The sequence below is a fragment of the Squalius cephalus genome (assembly GCF_949319135.1).
Source record: "Squalius cephalus genome assembly, chromosome: 7".
NCBI lineage: Eukaryota > Metazoa > Chordata > Actinopteri > Cypriniformes > Leuciscidae > Squalius > Squalius cephalus.
In genome coordinates this window covers 38,257,392-38,276,637 of record NC_137128.1, presented here as the reverse complement: position 1 = coordinate 38,276,637, position 19,246 = coordinate 38,257,392, and the positions used below count along the sequence as shown (strand labels likewise).

The following is a 19,246-nucleotide window of genomic DNA, read 5'->3' as shown; positions in this document are numbered from 1 at the left end:
ATCTGCAATACATTCATGCTGGTTCTGTTCTGTTTACCCTAAGGGGGGTTATCGCTGCTCTCCCTGCTCTTATCCATGCTGGGCTGCATGGATGCGCAGGGAGTTCTTGCCCAGAACAGAACCATACCGCCAATCTAAACTGTATGCTAATTGTCAATCGTATGTGACGATAGTGGTCCTGACAGAAATGCATTATGACGTTCACAGAACACTCTCTTACTTCTCTCTTGCAGTGCTCATTATACTCCTCGCACTCACTCTTCTGCACTGCAACAGCTCAAAGTGGAGTAACAGCATCATTTCATCATAATTTTAGTTTTTTAAATGTCTGACTTCATTAGTGGTATGTACACACATATCTGAGAGGAGATGTTGATGTTTCAGCCGCATTTCTCTGGGGTTAAATCTCTCTCTCATCCGCTCCTCTGAGCATCAGTTTACTTGAGATTCCTGGGACGGGAGGGATGTGTGAAATGAAATATTAATGAAATGAAGGGCGTTTGGCGAATCTTTTACGCCGTCCTGTTTCTGTGCCACTGCTAATGTCGAGGGTCACCAGATCCCCCTGAGGCCCCGTAGTACACTGAGTGACATTTGAGTGGTTTTGCTGAATGTCCCGAAGCATGTTACCCCTGTACCCAACATGCTGCTGTTTACAGAAGAACATTTTGTGGTGTGTGTTTGTGTACTGGGGATGGTTGTTTTTTCAGTTTGGATTTTTCATGATTTGGTATAGCGCAAAGAGCACTACCTTTATAATTAATATCACACTTAATCACACTAATTCTATTTTCTAATAATCTACTATTTAGGACGGATGTTGGTGCGCATTAAGTCTCTTTCGTTCCTGAATGAATCGTTGGAGCAAATGACTCATTCATAAACACAGTCACTTGTCGCCACCTACTGGCGAAACGAACCAGCAGAAATCTGCGAAATCTCCAAAGTACAAATGAATTAGCAAAATATTTAATAAGAATGCAATGGTTGATCGGGATGTGTAGAACTATTTTAAGTAAGCCTACATTAAAATTATTCTTCCACTTCAATAACAGATAATGCTGCATATGGAAAAATATAGGGAAGACAGAAAAATATAGCCTGGGATTTAGAAGGAAAATCATATGAATGGACAGAGTGAATGATAGAGATAGAGGAGGAGTAATCCACATAAATACAAAACAAGAAAAGGAAGGATGAGCAAAAGAGGAGTAAGGTGAAAAAAATATGATATTTGAAGAGTGGGATGAAATCAGAAGGGGAGAAGGATTGAAAATAGGCTTTCTGTGAAAAACAAAAATTGAAATTTCATCTGTTTGCTTCTCTCCTTTGTTCAACTTAAATTTCCCTCAGGAAATTGGATAGAGAGAAATTGGGATAGAAAGAAATTGGAGACCTTTATTCACTTAAGAAAAAAGAGATTAAAAAAAAAAAAAAAAAAAAAAAACATGATACCAGGAAATGAAATATGCCTACACATGTAGGCTATCCACCTACTGAGATAAAATGGAAACAATTTTTTAAAATAAATTTTATTGAATATTTAATTTTCATATATTGAGCAGTTTATGGTTTTAATTAATTTTAGACAAATACTAGTGCTTATGCTTATGAGGTGCTACTGTGTTACTGTAGTGTTACTATAAGCTATTACTGCCAAGAAAGACAGTAACACCACAGACAAATTAGCACAAATCCACACTTTTCTAAAATGCCATAATGATAGTTTCAAGATCACGGGACAAATAAACCTTTTTTTATTTTATTTTTATTTTATAATAAAACTTTTTTTTTGGTAATTAATAAATAAAGTGTGCATACTAAATAACATATACATTCACAATATAACCACCTTAACACGTTATATTGTGCTGTATTGTTGCAATTACATCCCAGGATACTATACAATACCTGTAGACTACATGTATGGTGGGAACATTCAGATTTTGATTAAAAAAAAACTTGTCAATTAAATATGTATTTTAAACAAAGGTTTAACTTTTAACAGTTTACAGATTGTTTTCATCATACAAATGCAAACACTTTATGATTTATTAGTATTTAAAGTTTATTTTTGTTGGTTGCAAAGTAGAGGGACACCACGTCATTGAGGATGACCCTATAAAAACACTGAACTTCAGGCAACAAACAAGGACAGGCTGTTTTTATCTGTGGGGAAGAGAGTAAAGAAACTGATTATGGAAAAATTAGAGTGGGAGTCAATTTAAAAAAATATATATATATTTCGATTCATTGGAAGAGTCGACTCCAAAACTTTACTCCAAAATGTTGATTCCACTCACAGAAGAGCCTGCCCTGGTCTACTAGCCTAGTTGTGAGGATTTCGATTCATCCCAGTGATTCAAATCTTGTGATAACTCTTTCTGTAAGTCACATAATTACACCTGCAGGTGGCGACAAGTGAATCTTTGAATCATTCACTCAGTAGCACAGGTTGTAACCACAACCACAACAACACAACAGCACTAGTAGCTAGCTAGCTAAGCGATCACAATAATATGGCTAGACTTGACTGAAAGCAACTCGTATCTTTGACAGAAGAGCACCATTAAAGGCAATGAAGGAGGTGAAGACAGTTTATTATTCATTAAAAAAAAAAGTTGGCAGTGGCTACACAGTCACTTCGAAGATAAGTTGTGTGTGTGTGCGTATGTAAAGTACAATTAATATTTACTTTTATTTATTAAAGAAAACAGGAAAGTTTATATTGTCAATAAAAATAGTGTAATTTATAGTTTACTGTTTATAAGATCTTGTGGTATGCTGACTTATAATTGAGAAAATGAGTTTGGAATCCAGTAGCTTGAATCAAAGTCAAAGTCAACAGTGACTTAAAGGTCCCATTCCATGGATTATTTTATTATTTTATAATGTTTCCTGGGGTGCCCTTATAATGTTAGTATGTTTTTTAGATCAACATTTTTTATAATTTAGAAATAAAAGGCATTTTTCCTAGCCTGATTTCATCACCTGGTTTGAACACCCTGTTTGAAGGGGCGTGTCTGCTGAGAGACTTCAGTGTAAACGCCCTCTGCTGTGATTGGCTGACATGCTTGCATATGAAATATCTGGCATTACATGTGGAACTATCTGGAAAACTTGTACTATTACAGTTATTATACGTTTTTACTATTACAGCTATCGGGATTAACGAATCGTGAGAAGTTTTTTAAGTATTTAGATCTATTACCATCACATAAAAGTTTGCAGTGATGAGCATTGAGCAGATGACAGTCTGTTGATCGCGTAAAAAAAGATCTTATCATTGCAACGCAGTTTCTGCACTCTCACTAATGATTTCACCAATGCAAACATGAGGTATATAAATACAGTAAGAGCTTCGTTGTGCAGTGTAACAGCGTCATTGATTTCATAACGAGTTTTGGCAAGTGTCCATATAAACTCGCGCTGTGTGATTGACAGCTTGGGCGATTGGAAAGGGATTGTTCTTTGATCGCTTTCTGTATATTAATCACAGTTTAAGTAAGATTATTTTCATCCTACTAAGAGAAACGATGTGAAGTTGATCGCTACTTCCATATTAAATCACTACTTACCGCTTGCTGGAATATAGTTGAAATTGCCCCCTTCGTCAGTATGAAACGCTGAGAGAAGCCTGCTTGATATTATCCCAGGTTAGAAAAACAGTCCGTGGTGAAATGGACAGAGCAAACTAACAACTTCGAATTAAACTTTTGCGGTATCCGATTATAGATAAACATCAACCACGTCTGTTGACATTTCGCCATACGCCTGTATGTATTCCTGTGGGCGAGGTTAGTCAAAACACGGTTTTAATGACGTCATTAAAGAAGGAAGCAGAGGGATGTAGTCCAATCCAGCCGTTTTTTGTAGGCGACTTCTGTTAAATAAAATATCTCGCTTGGCATTGAACTTTGAGCTTTATAATTTTACAGATATTATTTATACTCTAACAACAACATTACACACTAACTAAAGTTTGAAACATGGGATCACGAAGAACGGGACCTTTAAAGAATAGTTTACTTCAAAATGAAAATCTGTCATCATTTACTCACCCTCAAGTTGTTTCAAACCTTTATGAATTTATTTTTTTGCTGAACACAGAAGAAGATATTTTGAAGAATGTCATTAACCAGACAGTTGACTTCCATACAGTCTGCTTCCATAGTAGTAAAAAAAGTCAATGGGGTCTATCAACTGTCTGGTTATCGACATTCTTCAAACTATTTTCTTTTGTGTTCAGCAGAAGACAGAAATTCATACAGGTTTGAAACAACTTGAGGGCATGAGTAAATGACAGAATTTTCATTTTGAAGTGAACTATTCCTTTAAATTAAGAGTGATGTAAATGTTGTGGTACCTGAGTCCGACCTAGACATATTAGTACTCGCACACAAATGCTCATGGACATCACACTATACACACACCCACACAAAATACAGTTTTTATTTGTCTGTAAAATTAGAGCAAGACTTGCCCCGAGGAAAGATGTGGACAGATGAATGTTCCGTCTGAGACCATTTGACTAAAAGTCATGTATTCTTGCTTACCTCTCTCGGCACATAATTAAAAGGCTGTTTCTGTGCGAGTGCTACAGGGTACATTATTGTCATTCTCAGTTTATCTCTCTCTCTCCATGACGTTTTGCATTTGGCTCTGCTGCTTTTGTAAGTGCTTAAAATTTGGCAGCACCACTTCAGGGATTTTGTTCTTATACTGTAGCATCTGGAAATACTTCAGAGTTTTCAAAGACACACACACACACACACACACACACACACAGAGAGACGAATCAGTCTATGAATCAGAGATCAGATGTTGTCTCTTTGTTCTGAGGACACTTTTGCATCACTAATGACTAGTTAACCCAGTGAAGCTGCTTTCAGAGTTCTGATACACAGGCCAGTGTCATTAAGCGATGTCATAAGCAGCTGTGCCGCAAAGACATGACGTCATGTCTCCTGCAGTCCAATCGCAATGCACAGGCAGTTACAAAAAGGGAAGGCTGGCTTTATGACAGAAACTCGACGTCCAGAGACCTTGACTTTCCGTATGACTTACTTTCACCAAAGTCAACTGAATTAAAACAAGTAATAAAAACTCAGTGAGTGTTTTAGCGCAATTTTCTGACATCATGGGATCACAACACTAAGAGATAGTAAATGTTTTTATGTTTTTTTTTTTTTTTTTTTTTTTTGTGTGCGTTCCCGAGATTAGACCTTCCTTAACATAATGCCGAAAACCCGAAGTCTCTAGGTGGTCTGGTTGAGGAGGAGATAGAAGTGCAAGATTGGTGCGCACAGACAGAACAGAAATCATGAGTTAACAATCGCAATTTTGTCCGTAGGAAAATTGCGCTAAAAAGAGCAGCCACTACATTCTTCATTACCCAGACAGCAACATAGTGTCGGCCCAGATCCGGCCCACATCTGGTACACGTGGATTCCACACGTACCAGATGTGGGCCGGATCTGGGCCGACATTATGTCTGGGACATTATTTGTCCTATTGTGTTCCACAGAAAAAAGTCAGTCAGGTTTGGAGCAACATCATGATGAGTAAATAATGACAGAATATCCATTTTGGTGTGACCTATTCCTTTATGTGTGATGAAGAGTTTGGTTTTACGGCTGTAAATGTAATCCTCTGGAGGTACACCCTTTCTCCCCCCCCCCCTCCCTTTATTAACGAGGTTTGCCTTAATTAGCAAATTGGACTGTTACCAATAATCCTGGAGGAGTGTCGTGCGCCTGAGGAGAAAAAGAGGCAGGAAGAGAGAGAGCGACTGAATTTTTCAGAATGATCTTTTTGCGATGATGTAATGGTGAAATATTACAAAAAGACATTCATTAACGCAATTTTTCAGAGTCAGAAATTAATTAGGGTTTGGGGCAAAAATGTCCCTGATATTTAAAATGCATGGGGAAATGCTCTTGCGATGAACTCCTCAAATTTTTTTAATCTGTCATGTATCATTTTTATGTACACTACTTTTCAAACGTTTGGGGTCAGTAAGTTTGTTTTTTTGTTGCAAGAAAGATTAATTTTGTTTAAAAGAGACAGCAAATATTTATATTTGAAATAAATGCTGTTCTTTTGAATTTTCTATTCACCAAAGAATCCTAAAAAAAAATGTATCAAGGTTTCCACAAAAATATTAAGCCGCACAACTGTTGATAATAAATGTTTCTTGAGCACCAAATCATCATATTAGAATGATTTCTGAAAGATCAGGTGACACTGAAGTAATTCATCTTTACCATAACAGGAATAAATTACATTTAAAAATATATTACTATAGAAAACATATTTCACAATATTGCTGTTTTGAAAAGTAGTGTATTTTTGCCTAATGTTTATGTATGTCAAATGCAAAGTTGTAAATTTCTAGGCTTGTCTGGTTTAGTAGGCTATGGGTAATTCAACAATGTATGGCATTCCAAAAAAAAATATATATATACAGTGCCCCATTTTTTTTTTTTTTTTACTTTCTGACGATGTAATATATGCACATAGAATCTAATTTCTGTGTCTCTCTTTGTCTGTCAGTATTTAGCGGCCCGCGGTTTTCTCAGGAGCCGGCGGATCAGTCTGTGGTGGTCGGGGAGAGAGTGGTTCTGTCCTGCGTGGTGTTTAACTACACCGGCATTGTACAGTGGACAAAAGATGGGCTCGCTCTTGGCATCGGAGAAGATCTGAGGGGTGAGAACACACGCACACACACACCAGATCATGCGTCATGCACCTTTTTTTGAGGGGGAATGATTAGCAGTATGAGCTCTAGGTGAGATAACATGGGACCAAAGGGCGGGAAAAATTTACTTTTAGTGTAAGACGAGATAGTTTAGTGATACAGTTTTGGTTGAGCAAGGGGAAATGGGTTCAAATTAATAAACCAAGCTATCTGACAGCTATTAATCGCTATTCATTTTAGTTGTATGTAAAAGAGGTTCCACAAAAAAAAGGTCATACTAGTTTGGAGCGACACAAGGGTGGGTACGATGATTAGATTTTTAATATAAAGCAAATGACTGATCAAATTTAGACATGTGGATTTTAAAATAGAGGAGGCACACTAATTGTATAGCAGTCTTTTTACTGCTGTAAGAAAATTTTGGAGTCACTTTTAAACATAAAATGTAAAAAAAAAAAAATGTCCAACTTCTGCGTGGGATCTTGCTTAATTTTAGATTTGTAGCTGCTGCTTTCAAATGGTACCTTGGTAAATTTGTTGAAGATCAAATATTCAATATATCTACTATCCATTATAGCAGATCCACTAGATTATCAGTGGGAGCGGTTCAAACTTATATCACATAATTTACATCTCTGCGATGATTGATTGATGAAAGTCAAATACTCGATGGTGATTGGCTAATTTTTTTACCAACGGATGACAAAAGTCTCTGGCTATGGATTTGCCTCCCCCTCCCCTTCTCTATCCCCTCAGACTCGCCTTAGCACAGTTTTCCGACAGATTCGGGGAAGAGCAGCGGTTGTTCCGACTTCAGTGAAATTTTATGGTGTTACAATGATGAAATTACAAACAAGAATAAATTCACATTCTCAGACATGAAATAAATAACTGAGAATTTTATTAACATTAAATCGTCCTTCTCCCATTTTCCACCTCATAATTTTAGGTAGGCTGTGCCTCCCGTGACAAGCCGCCACATTTCGGCTTCAGTGTTTTAGACAAACACCCTTTTATACCTACATGAATTGTGCAACCCTAATCTTCAAAGATACAATGTTTTTTATTTTTGGAAATTGCACTTAAAATCCACTTGACACCGGCAAGGCATGTACCCCGCTCTCAGTTTGAATGGACATGCTACAGTTCTGACACTAACCCCTGTCCATACAACATATATGTTACATACAGGACCGCACAAGTATTGCATAAAAGCAAGAGGCATATTTTTTTCTTTCATTGTCCAGACATTGCCATTTTGTTTCTTTGTCCTCTGTCTCGCCTTGCTCTCTTTCCCTTTTTTTGGACATGTTGATCTTTTGTCCGCGCTCTAATCACAGACACATACACATATAGATGTGCAAACACGCGCACAGGTTAAGTGTCTGCTTGCTGATTGGTTGAGCTAAAGGATGATGTAATCGTTGCCAATACTTTTGTCCTCCTGGTATCCAGATCGATGATGTCATAATGTGTGTGCCAGAGAGAGTGTGCAGTTAGAATGCCAATGTGTTGGAGTGCTGCCCTCTGGTGACAAACACATGTCCTACAAGCCAACACATAATCACATAATATTTGTTTTAAAATTCAAAGATCGCTGGAGCTTTCAATGCATTTACAAAGAATATGTATAGTCATTTGAGATGAATGATTATTATGGGGGGAAATACATGAAATAGGGACATTCATGCTTTCAAGACAAAATAAATATACCCTGTATTGGACTGTATAAACAAGCTATGCCGGGACATTTGCAGCACAGTCTTATCCGCATCTAAAACGATAAATGCATAAAACAAATATATGGCAGTTTATTGTGTTAAAGTGTAATGTTGTGTGTTTCAGCATGGCCCCGGTACCGTGTTTTACGTATCCTGGATGTTGGGCAGTATAATCTGGAGATCACGTCAGCAGACCTGACCGATGACTCGCTGTACGAGTGTCAGGCCACTGAAGCCGCTCTGAGGTCCAGAAGAGCTAAACTCACTGTTCTGAGTGAGTACACGGAATATGTTGAGAATAGGATACTACCAATTTTTTTTTTTTTTTTTACAATGTACAATATGATAAGTATGCACCTTTTTTTGCTTGAAATTCCTATGCATTTCAGTATACACCTGCATACTGTGTGGAATACTGTATCCCACAATGCAATAGACTCAACATGACTTTCCATTTTGAGTGTGATGAATGAAACTAAATCTCTTTTGTCAAGCATTATTTGGTCGAACTGCACTTTTATACAAAACTCGATACAAAAGTCAAAGTCATTATTATTTTTGAGATTTCTGCTGAATTTTTAATGAGGTCATGTGACAACGTTGGAATACTGTTTACTGTTCTACTGTTTAAATTACTCATTGTTACATATACTTAATTTTTTATTTAAAAAAAGTATGCAGTATACAGTATGCACAGTGCCTTATACACTAGTTTCCAGTCCGAGCCACCGATAAACAGGAAGTCTCTTTCTAAAGAATACATTCTGTTTTCTTTATTTAGCTTTTGTAGGGACACTAATAGCAGCTCAAGAGATGCTGATCTACTGCCTCGGAGCAATTTAATTATCTACATTCTCTCTCTCTCTCTCTGTGTCTCTTTTTATTTATGTGAAGCTTTTCTGCCATGATATACAATAGGTGTATATTGCCATTACACAGACATTATTGAAAAATCAAATCACATTAGTTACATTACTACAAACACAAGTGAAACAATGCAGTAATAAACGTTCCATACATACATTACCATTCAAAGGTTTGGGGTCGGTAAGATTTTTAAATGTTGTTGAAGGAATATTATACTATGCTGCTTAATTTTTTTTTTTTTTAAATTGTGATAATTTTTTTTAGGATTCTTTGTTGAATAGAAAGTTCAAAAGAACAGCATTTATTTACACTAGACTATAACTTTTTTTCAATTTAATGCATCTTTTCTGAATGAAAGTATAATTTTTTTTATACAATACTTATTGACCCCAAACTTTTGGACGGCAGTGTATAAAACACTAAATTAACAGAGAATAAATATATATATTATCCAATTGGAATATCATATACATCATTATTTATAAATGTTATCTGTGTGCACAGTGTGTAAGTCACTTTCAGTGTATTATCTGTGTGTCTGTGTAGTCCCCCCTGAAGGTCCTGTTATCGAAGGCTCTCCAGAGATCCTGTTGACGGCAGGAAGCTCATATAACCTCACCTGTGTGTCTCGAGGTGCAAAGCCACTGTCAACGATAGAATGGTACAAAGAAGGGATCATAGTGGAGGGAGCCCATACCAGCACTGTGAGTGAAGACACAAACAAATATGGCACGATGATCAGATACATATGAGAACATACAGTCATCTATCTATCTATCTATCTATCTATCTATCTATCTATCTATCTATCTATCTATCTATCTATCTATCTATCTATCTATCTATCTATCTATCTATCTATCTATCTATCTATCTATCAGGAGGTGTTAGCTGACAGGAAGCGGGTGACCACAAAAAGTTTTCTGGAGATCCAACCAGTGGACACAGACACAGGGCGAAATTTCACCTGTGTGGCCTCAAATCTTGCCGCCCCTCTGGGGAAGAGAGCCACTATCACTCTCAACGTCCATCGTAAGTGTTTGTGCTTGCATACATCTATTTTGCTGTACTAGCATATTGTATATCCACAAAAAGAACCCTGATGACCTCTCACTCTCTCTCCAGATCCTCCTACAGTCATTCTGTCAATAGAGCCTCGATCGGTTCTAGAAGGAGAGCGAGTTACATTTACCTGCCAGGCCACTGCCAACCCTCCTATTATGGGCTATAGGTTAGTGTGTGTAGTGTGGGTGTGTATGCTGATCTCAGTGATGTGCTCTACTTGTTTTATATGTGTGATGGAGTCAGGGCCTAAAATTGACACTCGCCAAGCACCAAATGCTAAAATCTGTGTTGGTGAGTATATAAAGCGGTATAATCGCCAGTTGGCCGGTAATATTTTTATGACATCTGGTAATGCAATGTTGTGATAAGATGAGCGTGAACAAACGTGAACGACACTCTGGATAGTTGAAATATTCAAGCGTAAGAAGACGTGAAAGAAAACTCTGTTTGTTTCTCGCTGTGTGGGAAGTTTTATGTGCGCATATACTGAATTGAACTCTCTTTCACATCTTCTTGCGGTTGAAAATGCGCTTATTGCTGAGTATCCTCGTAAACGTAGTCAGTTATGTCTTAAGTAAACATAAACAGTTGAGAAAGAAAATGCATGTGTATCAGTATATTGGATCCGTGTAGCTCTTAAAGTGACAGCAGCCTAATATATACCTGCTGCCGTCTGTGTCCTTAATGTTAATCAAACAACAAAAGAAAGAAAAATCACTCACTGCTCTTGACTGAATAATTTTTTTTATGTTTCATTTATTCAGTGAAGGCTATGCAGTGCTATTTTAGATTTGATTACTTTGTAATTGTGAATTTTCACTGGTATCTATAACTTTGGTGTCATAACTACCTGTTTTTGCATAAACAGTTTCATGGCTGGTATGTGGCAAAAAGTTAGTGTTATTTTAGTTTCATTCAGATACTATAGTTTTTTATAATTTTTATATATATATATATATATATATATTTTTTTTTTTTTTTTTTTTTTTTTTTTTCAGGTTTAGTTTAATTGTAGTTAATGTTTTAGTAATTTTGTTGTGTGTTTGTTATTTTTATTAGTATATAGGCAATATTTTAATATTTTGTATTTCTTTTAAATATTTAATTTATTTCAAATAATTCAAATGTTTTAATTTTAGTTTTAGTTAACTATAATAACCCTGGTGTGTTGTAGGTGGGCTAAAGGGGGTGTGATTTTGGACGGAGCAAGAGAAAGTGTGTTTGAGACGACAGCAGATCACTCATTCTTCACTGAGCCCGTGTCCTGCCTGGTCTTTAATGCAGTGGGCAGCACTAACGTCAGTATATTGGTGGACGTTCACTGTGAGTATCTATCTACCACGTCTATTTATGGGTTTATACTAGACTGTATGTGTTTGCCAGTGCTTAGCAGTGTAAACTGTGCAAATTATGTTTTTATTTCAGTACATTTAAATATGATTTGAAACAAAAAATTAAAGGCACTAAGTTGTATTTTTCAGTGTGCTCTTATTTGGCATATCCATATAGAAAACACAACTTCCATATCCACACATTGGGAAATGTGTTTCTTAAAAGCAGAATGAACTTATTCTGATGCCATTGTGCATCATTTCAATTAGGGGTATTATAATGAAGGACATTTTAGTAACTTTTATTTCATGGTTTTGTTTTTCAGTTCAAGTTAGATTTTTTGTTTGCTAGTGGTCCATACATATATAATTATTGTAACTTTATGTTGTTTTTTTTTCTTCTTTATTGTTGTAGTTGTATAATTTCATTTTCTCTCTTGTAGTTGGTCCAATTTTGGTGGTGGAGCCGAGGCCTGTAACAGTGGACGTTGACTCTGATGTCTCACTCAACTGTAAATGGTCAGGAAATCCTCCACTCACCCTCACATGGACCAAGAAGGGCTCCAGTATGGTTAGTACACACAGGGTCCTACAGGGTGCACTCACCTTTTACAATTTTTTTTTTTTTTTTTTGGCTAATACACTGTCTGTACCATAAGCCATCACTTGTAAATAAGCACAAACAACAAAAGTGTTGTATAGATATTTTTTAACATTGTCTATCTTTCTTTATTCCACTTTTTGTTGTTTAGGTTCTCAGCAATAGTAATCAGTTATTTCTGAAGTCTGTGAGTCAGGCGGATGCAGGACAGTATGTGTGTAAAGCCATCGTCCCCAGAATCGGCGTCGGCGAGACAGAGGTCACTCTTACAGTCAATGGTCAGTAACACACAAAAATACTTCATTGCAAATATTCACATGAGTGAACCTGCAATTCAAAAACATTTCCATGGTTGAAAAGTGTATCATCATCTACTCACATAACGCAAGAGTCCTATGGACTTTGTTTATTATACTAGATAACATAATTTATAAAACTATGCTTGCACAAGACTGCTAAAATCATGAGATGACTCCTGTGTTGTGATGTGGTTGGCTGTCCAGGTCCTCCAATCATCTCGAGTGAGCCAGTCCAGTATGCCGTGAGAGGAGAGAAGGGGGAAATAAAGTGCTACATAGCCAGCACCCCTCCACCGGACAAAATCGTGAGTTGAAGGAACAATGCATTATGATATTTTATATCAGGTAAAAGGAGAAACATTATGAATGAAACTTATTTGACACTTGAACAGTTGCTGTATCAACATCCTAATGAAGAGAATATGCTTAAATAGTTGTCAGTACACTAGTAGACTAGTCGATTGCAAAATTTCCGTTTAAACGGTAATGAAATTAGTTGTTGCGCACAGACTTACATTTTGAGGTAATCATTCCTCATAGTCACACAGCCTGTTTTATCAAGTTTATTAAAGTGTGAGATTTTAACCTGTGCTAGCATGCATATCTAACAAACCAGTGATTATCCCTCCACATGCCATAAAGCTGACCGCTGTATTATAGGTTATTCCTGACTGTCTAAAGACAGCACGTGTGGCATGCTCTGATTTACAGCAACAATTTCATGCATCCCTCAGACAGTGTGCAAAAATGCATGTTAAATAAAATTATAAAGAAGTTTTCCGTAGATAAGCTTTAAAGGAGCTTTAAAGTTGAGGTGGGGCTAATTCTTCCTTTGTTAGGTGTAGGAAATTCTGGTTATGCGTCACTAACATCATTTCTCTGGGCTTTCAATGTTGTTTCTTGGCACTAATGGCACAGAAATGACATACAGCAGCTTTAAGTATATATATATATACTGCCCCTCTTAATGTGTCTCTTACTGTACTTGTTTTATTCATCCTTTTATCGTCTTTACAATATACTTGATTGAATACTGAGAGAGAAAGAGAGAGCAATAACAAAGGAAGCGTGAAAAATAGAGGTCAAGAAGATATCAACTGAGACATGAAAGATGAGGTGGGCTGACGGGGAGGGGGGAGAAAAAGAGTGACGGCGCTGAACAAAGTCCTGTACCTTTCAGTGTCGATTATCACCGGAAGACGACGCGACATGACAGACAAATGAGTGAGCTTTTAACAATCTCAGCACTTTACTCAACGCTCTGCCTCTTTTCCTCTTTCCTCCTCTCTCTCTCCCTCGCTCTCTCGCTCTTTGCCTTCCACCTGTCCTCTATTCACCCTCCTCCTCTTTTTAATTTCCTTCATCCACCTTTCGAGTCACTCTTTTTCCTTTCTCTATTTTAACATGCTTCGGTGGCACAATAAATACTGCTGTGCCAAATAAGTAAAATAAGTAATATAAGAATGGTGTAAATGCAGTAAACAAGTAGAATTAGCAAATAAAAAAAGGAGCATGGTGTATAAAAAATAATTCAAATAAAGATAAGAAATTTTTTTTATAGTATTAAAATAATAAACGAATAAAGCAAATATTATCAAATAATACAAGTTCAATATTTTATTTTGCAAATTAGCCTATAAAATAAATAATAACAGCAAAAAAGTAAAGTAAGTAAAGTGAAAATGGGGGAACAAATTCTAGTATTAAAAAATAAACAATGAATATCAAATAAAATAAAACAAAAGTCAAGCAAGTTATTAAAGGGGATAGCAATGAAATGAAAAATATATTTGCCCATAATAGTGCTGCTGTGCATAAGTTTAGTGACTTCATTCTGAAGTCATCTACCGCTCTCTCTCTCTCTCTCTCTCTCTCTCTCTCTCTGAACGCTCTGTGGATAATGAGACATGACACACCAGGACTGGCCTTAATGTGAAGACGGTACTTATGAAATAATGAATAATGGAATGAATGAGGAAAGAAGGTGGAGGAGAGGAAAGGCGAGCAGGCCATATGCTTTTGTTCCTCATCTTCTCGTCCTTCCTGTTGCGCCCCCCCGCTCTCGCTCCCTCTGCTGTCGTTTTGAGAGGGACATTAGCGCTGTGAATATTTGATGGAGTGTTGTTCATTTTGTATGAACTATCTGCTCGCCCACAGTTCAGAGCAAAATAGTAAAAGATCTGAACCCCTGTCTGTGCATGCACGTTTTTTTATGCATTTTTAAAAATTGTATGACATTCTCATGTCGCTGTTTACTAATGTGTATGTGTGTGTGTGAATGCATGAATGTTTTTCTGCAGGTTTGGGCCTGGAAGGAGAATGTGTGGGAAAAAGAGAGAGGGACGCTGTTGGAGAGGTACACAGTGGAGCAGAGCAGACCTGCATCACAAGGGGGCGCCGTTCTGTCCACGCTCACCATCAATAATGTCATGGAGTCAGACTTCCAGTCCACTTACAACTGCACGGCATGGAACGCCTTTGGACCTGGAACCATGATCATCACCCTAGAGGAGACAGGTCAGAAAAAAGTCTCAATCTCTCTCTCTGTCAGATATAGTGTCTGTAGGTATAATGTCTACCTCTCTTTCTCTCTCTGTCTCTTTCTCTCTCACACACATGCGCAAAGAGATATACGTATATTGTCTGTTGGTATCTTTCTTTCAGTTATATAAGTCATGTAGATATACTATATGTCACTTTCTCAGATATAGTGTCTGTAGGTGTCTTTCTCTCAGATATAGAGTATAAGGCCTATAGACATATTACCTGTCTCTCTCTAAGATATAGTGTCTGTAGGTGTATTTCTTTCAGATATATATGCCCTATAGGCATAATACCCATCTCTCTCTCTGATATAGTGTCTGTAGGTGTCTTTCTCTCAGATATAGAATCCATAGGTGTCTTTCTTTCAGATATTGTGTCCGTTGGTGTCTTTCTCTCAGTTATAATGCCTATAGATATAATTTACATTTACATTGAATCATTTAGCAGACGCTTTTATCCAAAGCGACTTACAAATGAAGAGAGCAATAGAAGCAATCAAACTAACAATAGGGCAACAATATGCAAATGTCATGACCAGCCTCAGCTAGACCAGCGCAACACACGTAGCAAGGATTTTTTTAAAGTTAAATGTTAGTATTAATGAGTCAAATGTTGGTGAAAGATACGCGTCTTTAGTAGATTCTTGAATAGGGCTTAGGACTCAGCAGCTCGGGTTGAGTTTGGCAGATCATTCCACCAGCTTGGACCAGTCCAGCTGAAGGTCCGTGAAGTGATTTTGTGCCTCTTTGAGATGGCACCACAAGGCGCCGTTCACTTGCAGAACGCAAGTTTCTGGATGGCATTTAGGTCTGAAGTAATGAGTTTAGGTGTAGGGGTGCAGAGACAGTGGTTGTTCTGTAGGCAAACGTCAGTGCCTTGAATTTGATGCAAGCGGCAATTGGCAATCAGTGCAATTTTATGAGGAGAGGTGTGACGTGCGCATAATTCTGGATCAGTTGCAGACGTTTGACAGTGCATACTAGAAGGTCTGCCTAGAAAGCATTACAATAGTCCAGTCTGGATAGAACAAGCACTTGAACAAGAAGTTGAGTAGCATGCTTCGATAGGATCCTCCTTGCATAAGGCAAATCTCCAGAACCGGCAGTTCTAGCAATGTAGTCTGTGAAGTTCAATTGATCATCAGTCACAACTCTAGGGTTCCTGGCTGTCCTGAATGGAGTTATGGTTGATGAACCTAGCTGAATGGAGAAGTTGTGATGGAGCTCTGGGTTGGCCGGGACCACAAGCAGCTCTATCTTTGTAAGGTTGAGTTGGTGGTCCTTCATCCAGCAAGAAATGTCTGTCAGGCATGCTGAGATGTGAGCATCTACCTTCAGATCCTGAGATGGATGGAATGAGAGGTAGAGTTGTGTGTCATCAGCGTAGCAGTGATAGTAAAAGACATGTCTCTGAATGACAGATCCTAGTGGTGACATGTAGATGGAGAAGAGAAGTGGTCCAAGCACCGAGCCTTGAGGCACCCCAGTAGTTAGACATTATAATACCTGTATATAATAAATAATAATAATAAAATATAATACCTGTCAGATATAGCATCTGTAGATATTATGACTGTTTCTTTCTCATATAACATCTGTAGGTATTTTCCTGTATCTCTTTCAAAAATAGTGGCAGTAGATATTGTATCTGTCTTTGCTTCTCTGCATAGCATCTGTAGGTTATAGAAGTGTCCGTGTTTAATACATGTCTCTCTCTCTCTCAGGTATAGTGTCTGTATGTTTTATACCTGTCTCTCTCTCTCAGATATAGTGCCTGTAGGTGTGATAGCAGGTGGATCTGTTGGATCTTCCATTTTGCTTCTGCTCCTCCTGTTTGCTCTGATATTCTATCTGTATCGACAACGCAAAGGCAGTGAGTACACTGTGTATATGTATGTTGCTCTGTGTGTGTGCATCTGTGTTTCATGTTCATTTGTTTGTGATGAAGTTGTCCAATTTATCATTGGGCTTCAGATTCCAAGAAAATAAAATCTTCTCGTGCATTGAAAGGCAGTGCTCTGGAAATCAAATTAGTGGATGATGCTTGATTGTAGTTTGGAGCCCCCGTGTGGCTAGAAGACAGAAAAGAAAAAAGCCTGTGAAAAACATCACTCTGAAATCAAGAGGAAAATATGATAAATTATATTTTTAAATAATAATAGGTTATATTTATTTATTATTTTCAAAAATAAGTCTATTTTTAGGACCATACATTTTTTTTATTGAGGCATTTTCTTTGCATTATAAATTATTGTCATGACAATTAAATAATGCACACATTTCCCCTCACCAGTTGTGTGAAATGAAAAAGTTATATATTTGAATTGGGAAGTATTTATATTCATATGCTTTTATGTTTGCGAACATAGTTTATAAACTTCTTTGTCAAACAAACTTTTAAGTTTACAATTCTCATTGATGACGATTCTCATTTTTGGACAAAATAATTTATTTGTTTAAAATCGGCATTGATTAATTTTAAACTAAATAAATTATTTTGTCCAAAAACGAGAATCGTCATCAATGAGAATTGCAAACTTAAAAGTCAAACATCTACATTTCAGTATTGACCATTTGACAAAAGTGAACAGGCTTTAATAGATTCACCATTTACTTACAAATGTTTTATGTATTTTGTTTTTTAATTGAAACTTTTACATCAGCTATTATCAAATACAAAATAGCCTATATTTATTAATGAGATGTGATAAAGATTTATGTGCCCTAAGTTTTATAGAACAGACTGCTAACACAAAGGTTGTAGTTTCAGTCTGAGGTAACAATAAAATGACTGAGACATTGATAAAACATGATGTGAGGCATTGTGTGAGTGATCTGTTATGTTTCCAGGTCGTCGTGGAGTCACGCTGAAGCCAGACATTAAGGTGGAAACGGTCAACAAGGAGACGCACAGTCTTGAGGAGGAGGCCGCCAGCGCTTCCACAGCCACTCGAATGGTAAAGGCTATGTATTCTGTGAGTATCTATAGCATAAACTAGACTGTCAGGCTGTCTAATTTAACATCGTTTAGACTAAGTCTGATATACTATTTTGTTACTATAATCAAATAAAGACTTCTAAAATGTTTCTAAAAAAGAAAAGAAATTGAGGGCGATAGGTTTGGTTAGTTCACATCGATGTTGCAAACGTGGCATCGTTATGTTTTATCCTAACAATAGAGAAGCATGACGAGACATTTTGTCAGGCACTTGGTTTCTGACACGTTGTGCTGGTTAGCCCCGCCCACAGTTAAATCTCATTGGCCGAAAATCCTGCTTCACGTACACAACTGTTCAAAAAAGTTTGGGGTTGGTAGTAGCCTATCTTCAGTCTCTTCATTTCCTTCAGAAATCATTCTAATGATGACTCAAAATGTATTATTATTATCAATGTTTAAAATGGTTGTGCTGCTTCATATTTTTCTGGAAACTGATACATTTAGTCAGGATTCTTTGATTAATATAAAGTTCAAAAGAACAGCATTTATTTGAAATAGAAATCTTTTGTAACATTATAAGTGTTTTATTATAAATTGATCAATGTAATGCATTTTTGCTGAATGAAAGTATTAATTTCTATTTAAAAAAAATCGTACTGACCTCAAACTTTTGAATGGTAGCAGCATATGAAATATCAAATATGTTGCAATTGTTTTTTCAGATGACCTTTCAGTCTGACTGAAATCCAGCTATTAAAGTGCATGTAAATGTACTGGTGAGTTTAGGAGGCGCTATAGGAAGAATCTCTATAGAGTAACGACAGCCTCTTTTAGAGCTTTGTAAAGTGTCAGGTCTGTTGGGCCATTTCTGCTTAATTTTATCCACAACTGTAAAAGAGAAAATGACTGATGGTGAAAGACTTTCTTGCCATCACAAACTAAAGAACATCTGTTCTTCACCAACTCTGATAAAGCTGATATCCTGTTTTCCTCCCTCTCTCTCTCCTTCTCTTCCTCCCTCTCTCCGTGTGTGTGTTTTGTCGTTTGATGGTTTAGTTTCTTCCCTCTGTCTCCCTCTCTCCCTCCACCCAGCCCTTCAAAGATGACATGGACCTGAAGCAAGACCTCCAGAGCGACACACAGGAACCCAAGGTGGAGGAGTATGAGCCCAAGGTAAGAAA

General features: G+C 37.1%; 1 protein-coding gene across 4 annotated transcripts in view; it reads left to right on the top strand.

The window, feature by feature from the left end:
* The window catches only part of LOC307160955 (kin of IRRE-like protein 1), a 48,732-nt gene that overhangs the window by 26,288 nt on the left and 3,198 nt on the right, over positions 1–19,246 (top strand). The window contains exons 2-14 of one of the 4 annotated variants that reach the window (XM_079875352.1): positions 6,556–6,708; positions 8,546–8,695; positions 9,835–9,992; positions 10,170–10,320; positions 10,414–10,519; positions 11,528–11,676; positions 12,128–12,255; positions 12,437–12,563; positions 12,789–12,889; positions 14,885–15,101; positions 16,893–17,000; positions 17,978–18,084; positions 19,122–19,238. In XM_079875352.1, coding sequence (XP_079731478.1) covers positions 6,556–6,708; positions 8,546–8,695; positions 9,835–9,992; positions 10,170–10,320; positions 10,414–10,519; positions 11,528–11,676; positions 12,128–12,255; positions 12,437–12,563; positions 12,789–12,889; positions 14,885–15,101; positions 16,893–17,000; positions 17,978–18,084; positions 19,122–19,238 — 1,772 coding nt within the window. Of the gene's footprint in view, positions 1–6,555; positions 6,709–8,545; positions 8,696–9,834; positions 9,993–10,169; positions 10,321–10,413; positions 10,520–11,527; positions 11,677–12,127; positions 12,256–12,436; positions 12,564–12,788; positions 12,890–14,884; positions 15,102–16,892; positions 17,001–17,977; positions 18,103–19,121; positions 19,239–19,246 lie in introns of all 4 variants that reach the window. The other 3 variants (XM_079875351.1, XM_079875354.1, XM_079875353.1) reach the window with 3 other exon arrangements.